This window comes from Citrus clementina, unplaced genomic scaffold (genome assembly GCF_000493195.1).
Source record: "Citrus clementina cultivar Clemenules unplaced genomic scaffold, Citrus_clementina_v1.0 scaffold_9, whole genome shotgun sequence".
NCBI classification, from domain to species: Eukaryota; Viridiplantae; Streptophyta; class Magnoliopsida; order Sapindales; family Rutaceae; genus Citrus; species Citrus x clementina.
The window spans coordinates 30669703-30686486 of NW_006261964.1; the positions used below are offsets into that span (position 1 = coordinate 30669703).

Here is a 16784-nt window from a genome sequence, read left to right on the forward strand (position 1 = left end):
TTTTTGTATTAACATCAGGGAGATCCCTGAAATTACATGAATACTTTCTATCCGACTCTCAATACACTAAACCTCAGGGGAGATACCTAAAAATTACCCCTCGACAAATATAAAAGAAAATAAAACGTCAGTGTGTTTGTTCTCTCTCTCTCGCACTCTCTCTCTGAGTCTCTCCGAGTTCTCTCGCATTTTCTCGGCAGCCACACACACAAATTGCGGACAAAGCGGGAAATCGAGAATGTCAGTGCTTATAGTAACGAGCTTAGGAGACATAGTCGTGGATTTATTCATCGACAAGTGTCCGTTAACCACCAAAAACTTCTTGAAGCTCTGCAAGTACGATTCCATTCGCACACTCGACGCTCAGTTTCCTTTATTCTCTAAATATCACCGTCAGTTTTAAAGCCTAACAATTTTCGACATCATAACTTCGATTTTTATCTCTCTTTTGTTGTAGGATTAAGTACTATAATGGCTGTTTGTTTCACACTGTTCAGAAAGATTTTACAGCCCAAACTGGCGACCCCACCGGCACCGGAACCGGTGGTGACTCGGTCTATAAGTAATGATCTCTTAGTTATGTTGATGTATGTTTAGAATGAGATAGTGCGTGCGTTTATGTTATATAATGTTCTGGTTTTTAGGTTTTTGTATGGGGAGCAGGCTAGATTCTTTGGAGATGAGATTCGTGTGGATTTGAAGCATGCTAAGACAGGAACGGTTGCTATGGCTAGTGCTGGGGAGAATCTGAATGCTTCTCAGGTTTAGTATTAAGATTGTGTTACTGATTTATTTAAGTATTTTGATTAGCTTCATTATTGCAGTGAAATTTGTGATTTGGCATTGAGGTTAAGTTGGGAAATTGCGTAGGTGTTTATTGTTGGATTTTTTTTTTTTTTTTTTTGCAGTTTTATATGACTCTGCGGGATAATTTGGACTATCTCGATGAGAAGCATACTGTGAGTCTCTTAATCCTCAACTTATTACTTTATGATTGTCCTGCTAGTCTTTGTTTTATGAGCCAAATGAATGAACAATTAGTTTGTGTTGTTTTACGCATTTTCAAGTATCTTTTCTCGTAAAAAATCGTAAAGTATGAAATTTCGGTTGTTTCTTGACTCCATGAATTTCTGAGATGCTTTGGGTTTGCCACTTGGGTTTGCTTTATGTTATTGTATTGATTGCAATCCTTACAATTCTAGTATGTAGAGAAAGATACCTGGCCACCAAATTGTGAATAATTTTGCTATAGGCAACAGTCGCAGTGTAAAACTCAGTTTGGCAGTTTCTTTTGCGCTTGGAATTTACAGAATGTCTCTTTGGATGTCTTAGGGTGGTCGTTCCTTTCTTAAGCCTTAGGGATAATTGAGAACTGCTTTGGGTGATGTGGAAATTATGATGTAGAAATTTGCTTTTTTCACTTGAATCCATCCTGTTGCCTGTTGGTGAAAGTTTCTTATGAATGAGTTTATTGTTGCAGATTTTTGGGGAGGTCGCTGAGGGGCTTGAAACTCTGTCTAGAATAAATGAATCTTTCGTGGATGAGAAGAATAGACCATACAAAAACATCAGGTTTGTGTTTTCCATTGGATAAGTTTTCATGTTAATTTGTGAATAGAATTCATCTTATTTCTACTAAGTATTATCTTGTGCAGAATCAAACACACTTATATTTTAGAGGATCCTTTTGATGATCCTGCTCAGCTGGCTGAGTTGATTCCCGATGCATCGCCTGAAGGCAAACCTAAAGATGAGGTATTGACCATTTTCTTCATTTATTTATGGGTAGGTTTAAAATGAAAAAGAAAATCAATATCACTGAATTATAGTTTTTATGTATCCAAAGCTTTTGCTGCCTACATTAAGAGTGTTCTTTATTTTTGTTATTAATTCATCGCACCTGTGGTTAAAAGTTTGATTCAGTGAAGGCCTCTAGAAAAAGAAGTTGATAATATTTAACAAAAAAGCTTGATTTATTTTAGGTTCTGGGATTATAGTATCAAATCCTGCAATTCATGGCTAATGCTGATTAATGCTAATATAAGATCTTTTTTAACTGTTGGTTGGTACTAATCGAGGGCCCAACCTGGTGAAGTGAAATTTGTAATTAAATCGGGTTATTTTGAGTGCCTTCACTTGGTGGGATTCAGCTCCGTATTCTATTTTGGATGATTTTTTTTTTTTTGGGATGCAGTTGGTGTCGCAAACTATAGATTTTGCTAGATTTTTAAAATTTACAATCTGTCCTGTAGTGTTCTTATGTTTTTGCCTGCATGCATAGCTTGTACTTGTTAGAGGTTCTCTGTTTGATTGAGGTCACTGGGGAGTTGAGCTCTTTTCTGGAACCTGAAAGCATAGCTTTAGTGTAAGGGGGATGGGGGCTCCCCGACCCCCAATTAGGCGTAATTTTTCTTTTTCATTAATAAAGCTTCCCTTGTACTGCAGAGGTTCACCCTCCCACACACACACACACACACACACTCTGAACCTAGTAATGTCTTTTTGGCAAGCAATTTCATGGTCAGGGCTGATTTTCGATGTTGTGACCAGGTCGTTGACGAAGTGCGGCTTGAAGATGACTGGGTGCCCCTTGATGAGCAATTAAGTGCAGCAGAACTTGAGCAAGTTATCCGTTCGAAGGATGCACGTTCAAGTGCAGTTGTACTTGAGAGTGTAAGCATTCTATACATACAATATGATACAGTTATTTTTCGTCTAGCTGTGAATAATGTGATTCATTTTTTTAGTCTTGTGTACATTGCAGATCGGCGATATTCCTGATGCTGACATCAAGCCTCCTGAGAATGTGTTGTTTGTTTGTAAACTGAATCCAGTCACTGAAGTGAGTTTGTGTTCATTATTGTATTAGGATCACATTATTGCTAGGATAAGTTTTAATGTACTACTACTTTCCTTTTGAATTTGAACTTTGTTTAAGGGCAAGTAAGGGACAAAGGAGAGTGGCCCTCTGTTTTGCCTTTAAATTGATGACAAAGTAAATGGCAGAAGTTTAGCTGTTGAGTGGCATGTGGAAGGGATTTATTGATATGTTTTACCCCCTTGTTCAGCTATTGTATTGTGGTTGTTATTTTGTTCTTTTTTTAACCACCAATAGAAGGTCAATCTCTTATTCCCTCTTGCAGGACGAGGACTTGCATACAATCTTCTCACGTTTTGGGACTGTTGTCTCGTAAGCTATAAAGCCTTTCTTTTAGTGTTGATTAACTCTTTAATGCGGGCAAGTGTGGGATTTAAATGCGTTTCTAATTATAACTTATTTTTACAGGGCTGAAATAATCCGTGATTTCAAGACTGGAGACAGTCTAAATTATGCGTTCATTGGTGAGTGAAATTTTTGTCAAATATTGTCACACTGCCCATTGAATTACACAGCAACTGTCTATTCTTCAGTTAAGCAAGCTTGAGTGAGATTAATCTGTTCCCTTGCTCACACACACACACACAGATATAGCAAAGTGACGTGCATCTGTTCCATACTGGTTTCTGTATGATGTTAATAATTTACTTTCTTTTTACCAGAGTTCGAGAACAGACAGGCATGTGAACGAGCGTACTCCAAGGTGATCTTAAACCCCGAAAGTACTTATTTGTTTCTCAAATCTTGGATTTTTGTGCTTGCATGTATAGTGATGTTGATGTATGTGGCACTATATGTAATTGTCTTCCATTTGCAACTTCTATTGACCATGGATTAAACAGAAAATGATATTTCATTGGAGTAGATTTACTAGACGTGAGAACCAGGTGCATTTATGAACTTAATTCTGTGCAATCCTTTGGAATGATAACCGCAACACCCATCCTTAGATGCAGAAGCAGTTGTCATATGTTTTCTTCACCATTAGTCTCGAGGACATTCATTATTTTTAACCATATTGTTTTATTAATTCATTTTATTGGTTTTGCTGAACTTGGCAATCTTTCTTTTGACGGTAGATGGATAATGCTTTGATTGATGATAGAAGGATACATGTGGATTTTAGTCAAAGTGTCTCAAAGCTTTGGAACCAATTCAGACGAAGAGATCACCAAACTGGTAAAGGTAATAGTTAAATGCCACCTCACCAGGACATCAAACGTTCTTGTTTAACAAGTTTGTGATTGTGGTTGTGTGTGCGTTAATTTCAGTCTACCTTTTTTCCTTTCTATATGATGGTTGGAGGAACCGCAATTTAAATAGCAAACATTGCTTTATCTCTCTTCTGTGTTGTTAATTCTATTTGCACAACTTCATGTGTGTGTTCAGACATTCTTGTGACTTCTCAGGAATCTTTTTAGTTCATAAATAATTTGTTTATTTCTGTAGGAAAAGGTTGCTTCAAATGTGGGGGTCTTGATCACATTGCCAAGGATTGCACCGGGCAGCAACCTGCAAAATACATATTAAGAGATGATAACCGACAGCATGGTGGATACAGTGACTCCAGGTTGTTAAAACTAGTACCATGCAGTTTTTTGGATCTTGCTTTTTTGCTTGCTCTCTTTCTGACAGTGCCATGATTGTTGTAGGTACGAAATGGTATTTGATGGGGAGACTCCTGAAAAATCAAGACGTGAAAAGAAACATCGAGGCCATGATCCAGATGACCGAGTTGAGAGAAATATGAATAGGTTGAGTTCTGAATTGAGACATAGGGATCAAGAAAGGAGAGAGCTAAGTTACAGGCAAAGGGAAAGTGACAGAACAAGGGAAAACAGGGAAGACAGGAGGAATCGAGATGGTCAAGAAAGTCGAAATGTGCAGAAACAAGAAGTGAGAGACGATGATGGCAGATATGAGTCGGATCACCCAAAGAGTTCAGATACTGATCGCTACAGGGACTGGAGGGGTGGAGGAGATTATAGGAAGAGAAGTGCAGATAGTGATAGTCGTGCGGAGAGGAGGGAAGATGGAGATTACAGAAAGAGAAATTCAGATAATGGAAGTCATCGAGATCGGAGGGATGATCGGGATTATAGAAAGAAAAGTGCTGATGGTGATATCCATGGTGACAGGAGATATGATAGAGATAATCGAAAGAACTCTGGCAATAGTGAACTGAGGGATGCAAAAAAGGAGCCAAGTTATAAAAGGGGCAGAAGAGATGATGATAGCTATAAAAGATGGCCAGAAGATCGGGGAAATAGACGTCGGGGTGAGTGATGGAGAAACTGGGAATGCAAAGATAGGGAAAAAAGTTAAGATAGTAGCTTCGCTTAAGGTTATGGAAAAATCTAACATTAAATAAATACCTTGGTAGCAGAGCAGGCTCGGGCAATATGGCACTTGAGAGTTTTCATCTTCTTTTTCCTTTTCTCACGATCACGGTCATGACAGGGATACTGAACCAGACCCGTACTAGAAAACTAGAAATGAGTGGAACAGTTTATTTCACAAGGATATTTCATTTTACTGAAACCGATTTGAGATCTTAATATTAGATGTTTTTATCTCCATTTATGATGTTTTGTATTGTTTAACCTTGAAAATTTCTACCTTTTAGATAACATATTATACATGCAGTGGAAATGTGTAGTTAGCTTGTAAAGCATAACAGATTCATTTATTTCAGGGACTTTATATTCGAAAATAAAAATGGAGAGACACTTAAGGTGGGTAGGAATTGGGATTGTCTCATGGAACCGTCCTTTTTGTCTTCTAATAGGAAACGAAGAAACTTGAATTAAGAAGAAAAACAGGAACAAATAGTGAACAAGATGTCCACAAAAATGAACCGCTTAAGAACGCAAAAAGAGCTATGCAAGGTAATCCCACGGCATCGTCTAATTTGAGTCCTCTCAAGTTTGACAGTTAGGTTACACCAACAGAATTTCATCTACCTTAAAATGCTTTAGGCAAGGCTGTTATTTTTCTTAAGGGGAATTATTATCTTTACATCACTTTTTTTTTTTTTTATTATCATATGTATATTTAATTATCATAAAATTTCGACATGTATTTTGAACCATCTTTATTTCTAAACTTGTATCAATCAATCACTTTAACACTAAAAAATAACCGTTTTATTCATAAATGAATTAAAAGATCATTTTATTCTACAAAATTTTGAAAAATAAAATATTATAATTATAAAAATACCCTTAATTCAATAGAACAAATAAATCTCAAAATCTAAGATGATAATTTTTAAATGAAATTATAATTATAAAAAATTGACAACTTGTAATTATAATTTTTGTAATCATAATTTCATTTAATTTGTTTAAGGAAGTTTCTTAATATTAATTATAGAAAAGTTTACAATAATTATAGGGAGCTTTTCTCTTCTTAATTTTTGTAAACATCTCTCCATTTAATTTAATTACAAACATAAAATGAAATTATGGTTACAAAAAATTATAATTACAAGATGTTATTTTTTATAATTATAATTTCATTTAAAAATTATCATCTTAAATTTTGAGATTTGTTTGTTTTATTGAATTGATGAGTATTCTTATATTATAGTCTTTATGTTCTTCAAAATTTTATAAAATAAAATAATTTTTTAATTCACTTAAGGGTAAAATGACCATTTTTTAGTGTCAAATTGGCATGAACTTAGAAACAAAAGTGTTAAAAAATACATGTCAAAATTTTATTGTAGTGATTAGATGTACATACAATAAAAGAAAAGTGTTGCAGTGATAATTTTTTATTCAAAAAAAAAAAGGAAAGGGTACTCCACGGAAGAAAAAGACAGACGAAAACAGAGAACATGAAAAATTAGCTTCATAATGCCACCATTTATAATATATATTTAAAAACTTTAGCAACATTACAAGTTTCTGGCTACCACCTTACAGATTCTCAAGTCTTGGCCACATAATCATTATCATTATTATACAGGTAACAAATGCTCCAAATATTTGAAGAAGCAGCCTTTCTATAACCTTTCATTCTAACAAATTTCCCCGGAAAATATGGGGAATGAGAATCGATGCAAGATGGCCTAGTAATAAACTCAAGAAAAGAGTTTTATAGTTCGCGGATTAAACCCCCTTATAATTAATATGGTCAGCGGTATCACCTCAGAAGAAGAGCATGTATATATGACTAGCTTCAGACATGATTTTCTGGTATGTGCCTTCTGTGATCCCAACCAACACGGCTCATCTTGTTTCGATCATCTATATAATCATAATTATGATGATGGGATCCAAGGCCATAACTTTGCCGTGGCCTCCCTTCTGGTCCTCTCTCAGGTGGGCTCCCCACCTTCCGCTTGCGGTTGCTTGGCTTGGGAGGATCAGAACCCCGACCAAGGTCATCAGGCACTGACACCTCCCCTTCTTCCACATTCTCCAAATCTGATACATGTGACGACTGCCGCCTTCTTTCTCGCGGAACATCTCCAGCATCCTCCAGATGCCTCTGATGATTTGAGTTCTCATATTCTCGTTCAATTCCATTTTCCACTTCCCTCTCAATAAGATCATCCTCATCCATCAGGTCAGTTTTTTGAGTTCTGCCAACACGGGACTGCCTGCGTTTCTCTACTGCTGCCTTTAGCTTGTCTGTGTCAAGCTTCTTGATAGTGTCCTGGGGTGACTGGCCAACTGTACCTCCACTATGTTCCAGATTTCTGACAAAACGCTTGTCCTTTGATTCCCCAACTTCTCTTGCTTCTCTTCTCGCCACAATCCTTCCTTGATCCTCTTCGCCCAGTGCATCTGCCCCAAATCTCGATACTCTCTGAAGTTTGCCCTTGTTTTGATAAGGCAATGTCTCTGATTCAGAGTACAGATCATCTTTATTGGAGTCAGCATATGCATCGTCATCTAAAGCATTTTCCATTTCTACACTCCTGTAGTCATTATGCTGACTTTGGGTAGTTCTTGGAGGTGCGCAATGAGTATCAGCTAACGGCTGCTCAGACACTGCTTTAACTGAAACAGGCTTTAAGGGTCCAGGTCTTGACGTAGTAGCGCTAGCCTGTGAATAACTACTCGTTGCAGCCGGATATTCTTCAGTGATTGATAGAGCTTTGGATGATGCCCGATGAGTACCTCCAGATCCAGTACTTCCTTCAACATCACCGTGTGAAGGTTGCACCCGGTTTTGTTCATAGAGTTCCAACATTTGATTGCTAACCTCTGCAAGACAAAAAGGTTCAACATCACTACTAACTGTTAACATTAACAACAGAATGAAAAATCATTATAACAATCCTGACAATAATAATGATAATAAAAAGAATGAAACTGATTCGTAAGGAAAAGCAAAGGAAGAAACCATGGTCCATCGGATTATCTGTGTTTCTAATTTATTTTTTAAACAAGAGAACAGTAAGATGAGAATACATAAATTATAAGAACAAAAGGGACAATATTAACAACTGCAGAAAAGGGAGAACACCGACCCTCCAATTGGCGTGGGGTGACATCAAACTCTTGCCACCACATCCTGTCACCATCTGATGGAAGCTTTACTTTCAGGAACTTCGCAGCAAGAAAAATAGCCCCCGCAGCAACATGATGGGGCTTAAACTGCAAGCAAAGTGAGGTCCGCAGTCTGCACACATTCCCCAATCAAGAAGATACAATAGGAAAAGGCCATGAATGCACAACATACAAGAAAACAACTGAGCATACCCATCATTGACAAAATTCCAAGCAACTTGTGCAAGGGCATTCTGAGCAACCTTAAATTTCTTTATTGCCTCAACGAGGGGTTTGTACGGATGCAGTACATTTAGGTCAAAAGCAAGAGTCGCAAGCACAACTCTCTCTCCAAGTAAAATTAACTCTTTCTGTTGTTCATACACCTCCTGCATAATGCATGCAATACAATCAATTGATTAACCGACTAGAACTGAGAAGAAAAACAAGCTTACACTGAAGGAAAAAAGAAGAGGGTTGGAAGGAAAAGAAGAGACAAGGAATCACACATCCTTGGACCATCAATATAATGCTTGTGCTAGAAAAAATATGCTGAATGCTGAAATGGAAACAAATAAATTCCATAATAAAACAATATGACATACATTCTCTAGGATTTAACACTAAGGACTTGACAGAACAGTCATCAATAAGTCGTTTTTCCTCTTTCATAAATACAGCCAAAACAGGACAGATAGGCAAATTTGAGATTAATGGGAAAGCAAATAATTCTTGTGTTTATTCCAGAAACAGAGAAACAATACGACAATTCCGAGCAAACTTAAGTATGTCCCAGCTACACATTAAACGCCTACTGAAAACAGACAAAAAAGGCCAGTGATAACATTCAAAACCTGATAACATTCAAAACCCGACTTTACTCAATAAATCTGAAATACAACTCTACTTGCTATATCTGACATCCAATCTAGAATATCAAAGTATTTCCCAAAATGTAAATAAAAGAAATAATTGCCAATTTATGCTATCCGTTAATTAATGTGACAATTGCACACTTGGGAAAGCTTTTCCGCGCATGGTCTAACCCAGTTGGCATCAAATTACGGATGTCCAATTGGCATTTCACAATAAGGAAATTAAAATGACCAAGTTAGTAGGCACGCATCATGATGAATTAACAAGTTGAAGTAAAAAGAAAACTCACACAGGGAAACTAGAAATACCACAGTAAACAAAGCTTCATCAAAGATGATACCTTTTGCTTGATTCTATAAATTGAATCAGGATCCTTATCCTTTTTATGAATGATTTCATATGAAACAATGATAACATCTTTCAATGGACGAGGAGTCTCTTCAACCTTCCCGGCAAGAAACATACACACTGTAGCTACGGTCTGCAAAGTAATTTAAACGAAAACAGGCACTGTCATTATTTGACAAATTTAGTACTTTTTAATACAAAAGTAAAGAAATTTCCAATTTTAATGCTCAAAATTTATGTCATTTTATTATTTTCCCGCTCCAGTTCTTTTCAACCATTACATTTTATGCATGCTTGATGAGTTACCCACATGAAGCACGTCTATGACAGATGGAACTGAAACACACCTCTCAATCGCTTGGTAGAAGCCACACAAAACCAAACCAACCTTTCTCTCTAGCATATAGCAAGAATGGAAGAGAGAATCACAGAGCTATCCTTTTTTGTCGCTCTTGGAAAGGAGGTTTGACATAAATTTAGTAAAATTCCTTCAACTTATAGGAAATTTAAATGCATAGTGCCTTCCGGAATTAATTGTAAGGAGCGTAGAAGCTAATTAAATGTTCACTAGCTATTAGTATACTGAACTAGAAACTCTTTGGCCAACTCAGAAATAGTGAAAAAGGTGAGATACCTCAATGTCTAAAACTACGGTGGTGTAACCAATTTTCGGATAGCAACTGATGCGCTTAATCAGGTGTAGGCATGTCTGGTTTGCATTGGTTTGAGTTCAATTTCAACTAAACCAAATTCAATGGTTTAGCGTCTGACTAAAGCCATCCAAAGAGATAAAAATTTGAAACTGATCCAATCAAAACAGACACTACTCTGTTTGGATTAGTTTGGGGCTCAAAAGAAAGCCCAAATTAAGATATATTGATCAGGGTGTTTATTACATCAAACATTTTTAATAAAAGTTTAAAGTAGAAAGAACAAAAATTAAAGAAATGGTGTCAAACAAGCAGGTCTAGGTTTGGGTTTCTTGAGATCGAAAAGGCAAAGGAGAAAAACAATCTCATATTGTAGCGAATTAGGTATGGATCTCCAGAAACCCAAATGTAGAACGTCACACCACCCACCCCCGACGAAATAAATAAATAATAATAATAATCTCAGGGTAAGTTGGAAAAATTATCATGGGTAAGTCTCAGTCAACAGTGGCTGCTGAGAGGGGCAAAAATCCCTGATTTACATCAGAGGGGAAAAAAAGTGAGTTGAAAAGATTAATTAAAAAAAAAAAACACAGGCACACACTCATTTTGAGTCAGTCTTGGTTGTTGGTGTTGTTGACAGTGGAGAGCGTGAATCAAGACATGCAATTTCTGGTAGACGATAGGCTCAAGATATTGGTGTTGCGATGAAGTTAGAATGTAAAACATATACTAAAAGAACTAAACTTATATATTTGGACATGTAATTTGTTGGGCTTTGATAATGTGCAGGCAACTGTACCAAACATATGCTCAAAGAACAGCACTGCTATCATTTAAAATTTTAAAGAATTCAGTGTAAGAGATCAGTTTGAATTACACTCAAAACTGAAAGCAAACACCAGTTTGATAAAAGCCAAATGGATAATGAACCATTATAGAGCCAAACTGAACCAATGAATTAGTTTGGATTGGTTCGGCTACCTTTGCCCAGCCCTACTCTTAATAACGCAATTCTGAATTCCTGATATAAAGTGAAACATTCCAAAATTCTTAAAATTCACTCAAGTATGTCCTCCCACCTTAAAATAATACCATATAACCTCTCCAATTATGGTAACTGCTGTGGATACCAAATGCACAGCTAACATCTGCACTTGTTATTAAGCAAAAACTTCACCATCCTGAATATTCAGGTGGATCAACCCAAATCACATATCTGAAAGGCCCAATATTCATGAAGGAAAACAATTTTATCATTTCCTAGGTAGAATAAAGGAATACAACAGTTATGGGGTAGTTTTTCCAACTGTTGGACGACATCAATATTTCAGTATTAAGCCATTAGCAATATTGAAAAGGTATACAAAGTGAGTATGTTGTAATAAAACAAAATACAAAAAGCAAGTTTGGAGCAACTTCCACATTACAGAGCACCCTAAAACCAAAAACAGCTCTGGCGTCTTTATTCTAGATCATATCAGGATCTGAAATTACATTACATGATGCTACTAATAACACTACAGATGTGATCAGAAATTTTTTTAACAGATTACATTAAATATTCAACCATAAATGCTGCCAGGTGATAACAATATATTTCTCCAGAAGAAAAGATAAATACTCAAAATGTTGTGGATAAGCATAACTCACCCTCCTATCATTCTTTGTATGCGATTGACGAAGGTAGAACCGGTGACAGAATATTATTGCCGTAGCAATTGTTATCTGGGGTCTGCAATTTAAGGAACTCAAATTAACTATCTAGTGATCAAAAACTGCAAATTCAATAGAAAAAATGGAAGCACAGCTGTGCAAAAAAGCACTATAATACAGTACGGGTAGAAGAGCAGCAATAAGCTCACAATGCAGTGGGGAAACAACAATACTCCCATCCTTACCTTAAGAATGATCCTTCTAAGAAACCAAAATAAGTATAAATATATTTTTCCAAAGCAAATACTCTTAAGTTGAGAGCAGGATGTAGTAAGCAAACTAACAATATGCAAATAAGCCCGAGAAAAGATTTAAGGGTCAAACCTTCCCTGACGTTCAAACTAAATCCTCTCAAATTGTATCTCATAGTATCACATCAAAGTGTAATTATTATTTTATCAGATAAGGAGCAGAAAAATTAAACACATCCAACTGAAAAGCATAGACTCACACTTTAAGTTTCATGCCCAAGTCTTGCAGAAATGTACAGTATGACTTGCGTAGATAAGTCTCCCTTTTCAAGTCAATGCCATCTCGTCTAGATGGGGAATCTTCCTCAAGTTCTTTTCTAGAGAAATACCAACGGCCACCATCCTTTGGCATATCCTGAGAAAACTCAGACGGCTCACCTTTATAAATTCCATGATGTGAGGAATCGCCAGGCAGCAAGTTAGCCATTTGCATTCTGGCCAACCAGCTCCGTCAAATACTAATATCAATGGTCTATCTGGCTGACAGACAGACAGACAGCATCGCCTTCCTGCCAATGTACCGCCAAGATGCATAAGTGACAAAAGGCTAAAGATACCATGCTTTAAAAGAAACTAATGATAACAATTTCAAAGCATCAAAATCAAGCAGGATTTGAACCTTAAGACATTCGGTACAAAATCATTTGCTGCAGTAGAATAACAACTATGACCAATTGCAGTTTAATCAATATAAAGTTGACATCATTCAATAGGGTAGCAAAAAATAAAAATAATAGCATTTAAAATCATAACTTTTATATCCAAACATCATACTTCACTCCAGCAGAAACACAAAAGTACATTCTGGAAAAATGTCAGGCATTAACATACATACTTATCCAAAAGCTTAGTTTTATAATTCACATAAATTTGGCTACTTTCCCAAAAACTGCTTCAATTTTAAAAATCGAACAGAAATTCTAACTACACTCGGAAAACTCCAAAAAATATGTAGGAAATTTTCTAGCCAAGTGAATTATATAAATCAAAGGCCTGAATTTTATTCCGAAAAATTACCTTAAAAAATTAGCAGAGCGACTCAATATTCCAATAATTTAAAGCAATTGAACCTGCAAAAGTACTGAGGGAACCACTGGAATTAATTAAAGCGATTATAATGAGAGAGAGAAAGAGAAAGAGAAAGAGAGGGGATTTTAAATTTTAGAATTAGGGTTCATAGCATTACCACTGGCACTGAAGAGAGAAAACTTCGCCGTTTTGATGATAATTTAGGAGGCCCGCCTGAAGAGGGGCTGAGTGAGTGAGGTCAGGCCGCACTGCCGCAGGCCTATGTTTTATGTATGAATGAAGTATGAATGATTGATCACTTCCTCCCTAGGTCATTGAAATATGCCAACTATGATACTTTTGCCTTCATGCTTTTGTTTCTATGATTTTCTTTTTGTTTTTGTTTTTGTTTTTGCTTTTTGACATATGGTTGAATGATGTAGTGTATGGATAATTCAATATAATTATCCAACAAAGGTAACATTAGAAAACTTACCATTTAAATTGTAACATCCAATAGACTTACCATGTAAATTCTGTAAAATAAAATATGTACATATAATAACATACCTATATTTTATCAAATAAATAAATTATAATTACTACAAAACATCCACAATTCTGTGATAAAGGGTTCAATTCTTCTAAATTCGAGGCTTGATTTTAGAATCGTAATCTAATGTTAAAAACAAAACAAAAGGTATTTAAAAAACCTTTGCATTATGGGGTACACCATACAAATGAATTAATAAATAAAACAATAAAAATCCGTTGTTTAACTGGCAATAAGTTGCAAGAAAATAAGACACCTGCCTTCAAAACTTATATACAACAATTGCCACCCCATTGCCCCCCCAAGTCATTCAATCAAAATTTTCAGTTCCTAGTGATTCTCTGTCACTTGATGGAGTAGGCAACATTATTACACTCCAAATACACCAATTGCAAAGCCTGAGGTGGTGAGGTGACCGTGCATTGATAACGTTTCATGTGTTTGTAGGCAGACCCTTCACTTGATACCTTCTCAGTGGTTTAAAGCAACTGAATTGTAGGATAAAGGGGATGGCATAAAGAAACAGCATAACTTGCTTGAGACAAAGAGACCAGAATCTATATGGCATATGCTTATCCTTCACATCGTTCATGTAACCGTCCAACGGACCACATATGACAACTCCATGTTAAAGATGGTTACTTGCTCTTGACTATGAAAGTTGCAAAATGATTTATCCAACAGAGCCTTTTGCCATTCACATTGATCTATACTCTCTACATTTTCCCATTTCACTTCACTGGTCTGACACCAACAGTTCTTACACGGAATCTGTACTGAGGCTGGGACTCTTCCTCGTCATTGTCGTCATCATCTTCGCTGGAGTCGTCTTCAACTCTGTCCCACCTTGCATAGTCCAGAGTTGAATGTCCCTTTGGTTTTGGGATTGCTTGCCATCCTTTGGAATCTTGTACAGTTGGTTTCTTGGAAGTATGGTCTAGAGCAGTTGCTTCATTTATATTGGTTCTTTTAGGCTCAGCTCTCTGTTTTATTCCTGGTTCGGAATTACCATTGATGCCGGGTGTTTTAGGCGCTTTGACTTCCGGCTCTCCTTTGTTGTCCATTTTTATGACTGGAGCAACTGCATCTTCTTTTTCGTCACTTTTTCCCTCTTCTTCCTCAATTCCATATGGCCCTGCCTGATTTATCTCTTCTTCCTCTTCTTCTTCTTCTTCTTCGAACTCGGCTTCGGATTCAGGTATTGGAGCAAGTGACTTTCCTTGAGCAAAAGAAAGAATTAATTTGTCACTGACAGTAGAAACTTACATATACGATAATCTCAACTAAAATAAGTTTTCATTCCTCTGTACACTGAAAAATGAATGAATAAATAAATAACAGCCTCCCATAAATTTTCCCAGATGTTTCTTCTATCAGCCATTTTGATATTGAGAGAAAAGATCTTAACAGGATGGAAATATGAGGGTCTACCAATTGAGTCTTCAAACGAGCTTGAAGGTTTTGATAAACTTCTGAAGATGGATTCAACTCAATAAGTCTGTTGACATCAAAGAGAGCCGAGTTGTACTCCTTCAAAGTGACTAGTGTCTGTGCCCGCAGCATCAGTGCTCCAGTGTGATTGTAATCAAGCTCAAGCACCGAGGTACACTCTTCTGCCGCCTGAGATGCAGGTAACAGTTTCAATTGACACTGGACAAATCAATTTTGGAAGAAAAGGTGTAAAAGCAACTACATTCTAAAACTACAACCACAAGTAAAAATACACTTAACCAGCTTCCCGGTGTAATCCAAATTCATGTTTACCACACTGTCATTTCATTAGTTACACCAAACTCTTTAGTGCCTTGCGAAATAATAAACCATAATAGATGGAGCTCGGAATGCTCATATACACAATGAGTTCCACGGTTCATAATACTTTAGCACCGAGCAGCTCTTTCGAAACCACATGGAGGCAAGGTGAAGCTCACTAGCTAAACCCACATGTTTAGTATCGATAAACTCTTTCACAATCAGACTGACTTGTTTTTTGTTTTCATTTTTAATTAATTCTCTGGTTTTAAAATATTACATTTCTCAACATTCACTTCCCATATCTCCCTCCAGCATAAATTATATGCACTATTTCATTGAATTCGCGTTATGTTTTCAACGAAAACATTTCAGTAAAATCCAACATAAAAATGTAAATTAACAATTTAAACTATCTTCAAATTTGTATCTAAAAATCCATATCGTCAAAACAAATTCACATTTTATATGTATTCAAATAATTCACATTAATCTGAGTTCAAATTCAAAAATTTTCCACTCTAAATTTCAAATGAAATAGTAAAAAGAATAATACTGATAGCGGAAAACAAAATATCTTCAAATTAGCATCGAAAGAGACGAGAAGATGAACCTTTTTGAAATCGTGGAGCTTCAAATAACAGGCGGCTCTGTTACTATGCAAAGCGATCTTCTGCTGTTTAATTTTGGCCACAGAGAGCGCCTCCGTGTAGAACCCTAACGCCTCCTCGTAACGCCCGTCTCGGTACAGCTGGTGGGCCCTTTCAATCTTGTTTGCCGGCGCTGCCGGGGACGCCATCGCAAACAACGATGGCGATGACGTTTGATCGAGAGCCAATAAATCTGGACCGTCCAAATTCGAAATTCGGAAATCTTCCGAATGAATACTTGCTGTGCTATTAAATCTATAAATAATTGAAAAACAAATAAATAAATTTATTTATTGAACCAGAGAGAGAGAGAGAGACGAGAGCGGGCGTTTGGCAGGTGGAGCTGTTATTGATTTATATTAGCGTAGGAGGCGTTGGAATGAGATTAGTGTAAGATTTCAGACAACGAGTTTCCTTTTCGTGATACATCATGTAGTGGCAGTGTGAAGTTTGAAAAATATTGGAGAGTTGTTCGATGTGCCAGGTGGCATCATCTGGTTCGATCCCGCCAACCAGCTTTGCCTCAATATCGGTGAGCCGTGTCATATCAGATGCCACCCTTTCCATTTTACTTTTATTTTTCTGGTATATCAGTTAT

At 36.6% G+C, this 16784-nt stretch overlaps 3 protein-coding genes across 4 annotated transcripts; 1 reads left to right on the top strand and 2 right to left on the bottom strand.

Moving 5' to 3' along the window:
- The first annotated feature begins 158 nt into the window (after positions 1 to 158).
- Positions 159 to 5457, top strand: LOC18031404 (peptidyl-prolyl cis-trans isomerase CYP59). The gene is made up of 14 exons (XM_006422162.2): positions 159 to 336; positions 458 to 562; positions 645 to 762; positions 909 to 959; positions 1481 to 1572; positions 1656 to 1755; positions 2551 to 2673; positions 2765 to 2842; positions 3144 to 3190; positions 3287 to 3342; positions 3541 to 3581; positions 3958 to 4063; positions 4328 to 4448; positions 4531 to 5457. Exons 1-14 carry the CDS (start codon positions 239 to 241, stop codon positions 5162 to 5164), a joined length of 1770 nt encoding a protein of 589 aa, XP_006422225.1. The 5' UTR covers positions 159 to 238; the 3' UTR covers positions 5165 to 5457.
- Positions 5458 to 6716: 1259 nt separating this feature from the next.
- On the bottom strand, positions 6717 to 13640 carry LOC18033104 (cyclin-T1-3). Of its 2 annotated transcripts, XM_006422163.2 has the most exons (8): positions 13410 to 13640; positions 13241 to 13304; positions 12424 to 12732; positions 11910 to 11991; positions 9599 to 9739; positions 8596 to 8771; positions 8364 to 8515; positions 6717 to 8097 (listed from the first exon to the last, which is right to left on the bottom strand). In XM_006422163.2, exons 3-8 carry the CDS (start codon positions 12654 to 12656, stop codon positions 7064 to 7066), a joined length of 1818 nt encoding a protein of 605 aa, XP_006422226.1. In that variant the 5' UTR covers positions 12657 to 12732; positions 13241 to 13304; positions 13410 to 13640; the 3' UTR covers positions 6717 to 7063. The 2 variants fall into 2 exon arrangements, with proteins under 2 accessions (XP_006422226.1, XP_006422227.1); XM_006422164.2 differs by lacking the exon at positions 13241 to 13304.
- A 310-nt stretch (positions 13641 to 13950) lies between these two features.
- LOC18033345 (sperm-associated antigen 1) lies at positions 13951 to 16590 on the bottom strand. The gene is made up of 3 exons (XM_006422165.2): positions 16150 to 16590; positions 15216 to 15404; positions 13951 to 14998 (listed from the first exon to the last, which is right to left on the bottom strand). Exons 1-3 carry the CDS (start codon positions 16333 to 16335, stop codon positions 14516 to 14518), a joined length of 858 nt encoding a protein of 285 aa, XP_006422228.1. The 5' UTR covers positions 16336 to 16590; the 3' UTR covers positions 13951 to 14515.
- Between the last annotated feature and the right edge of the window lie 194 nt (positions 16591 to 16784).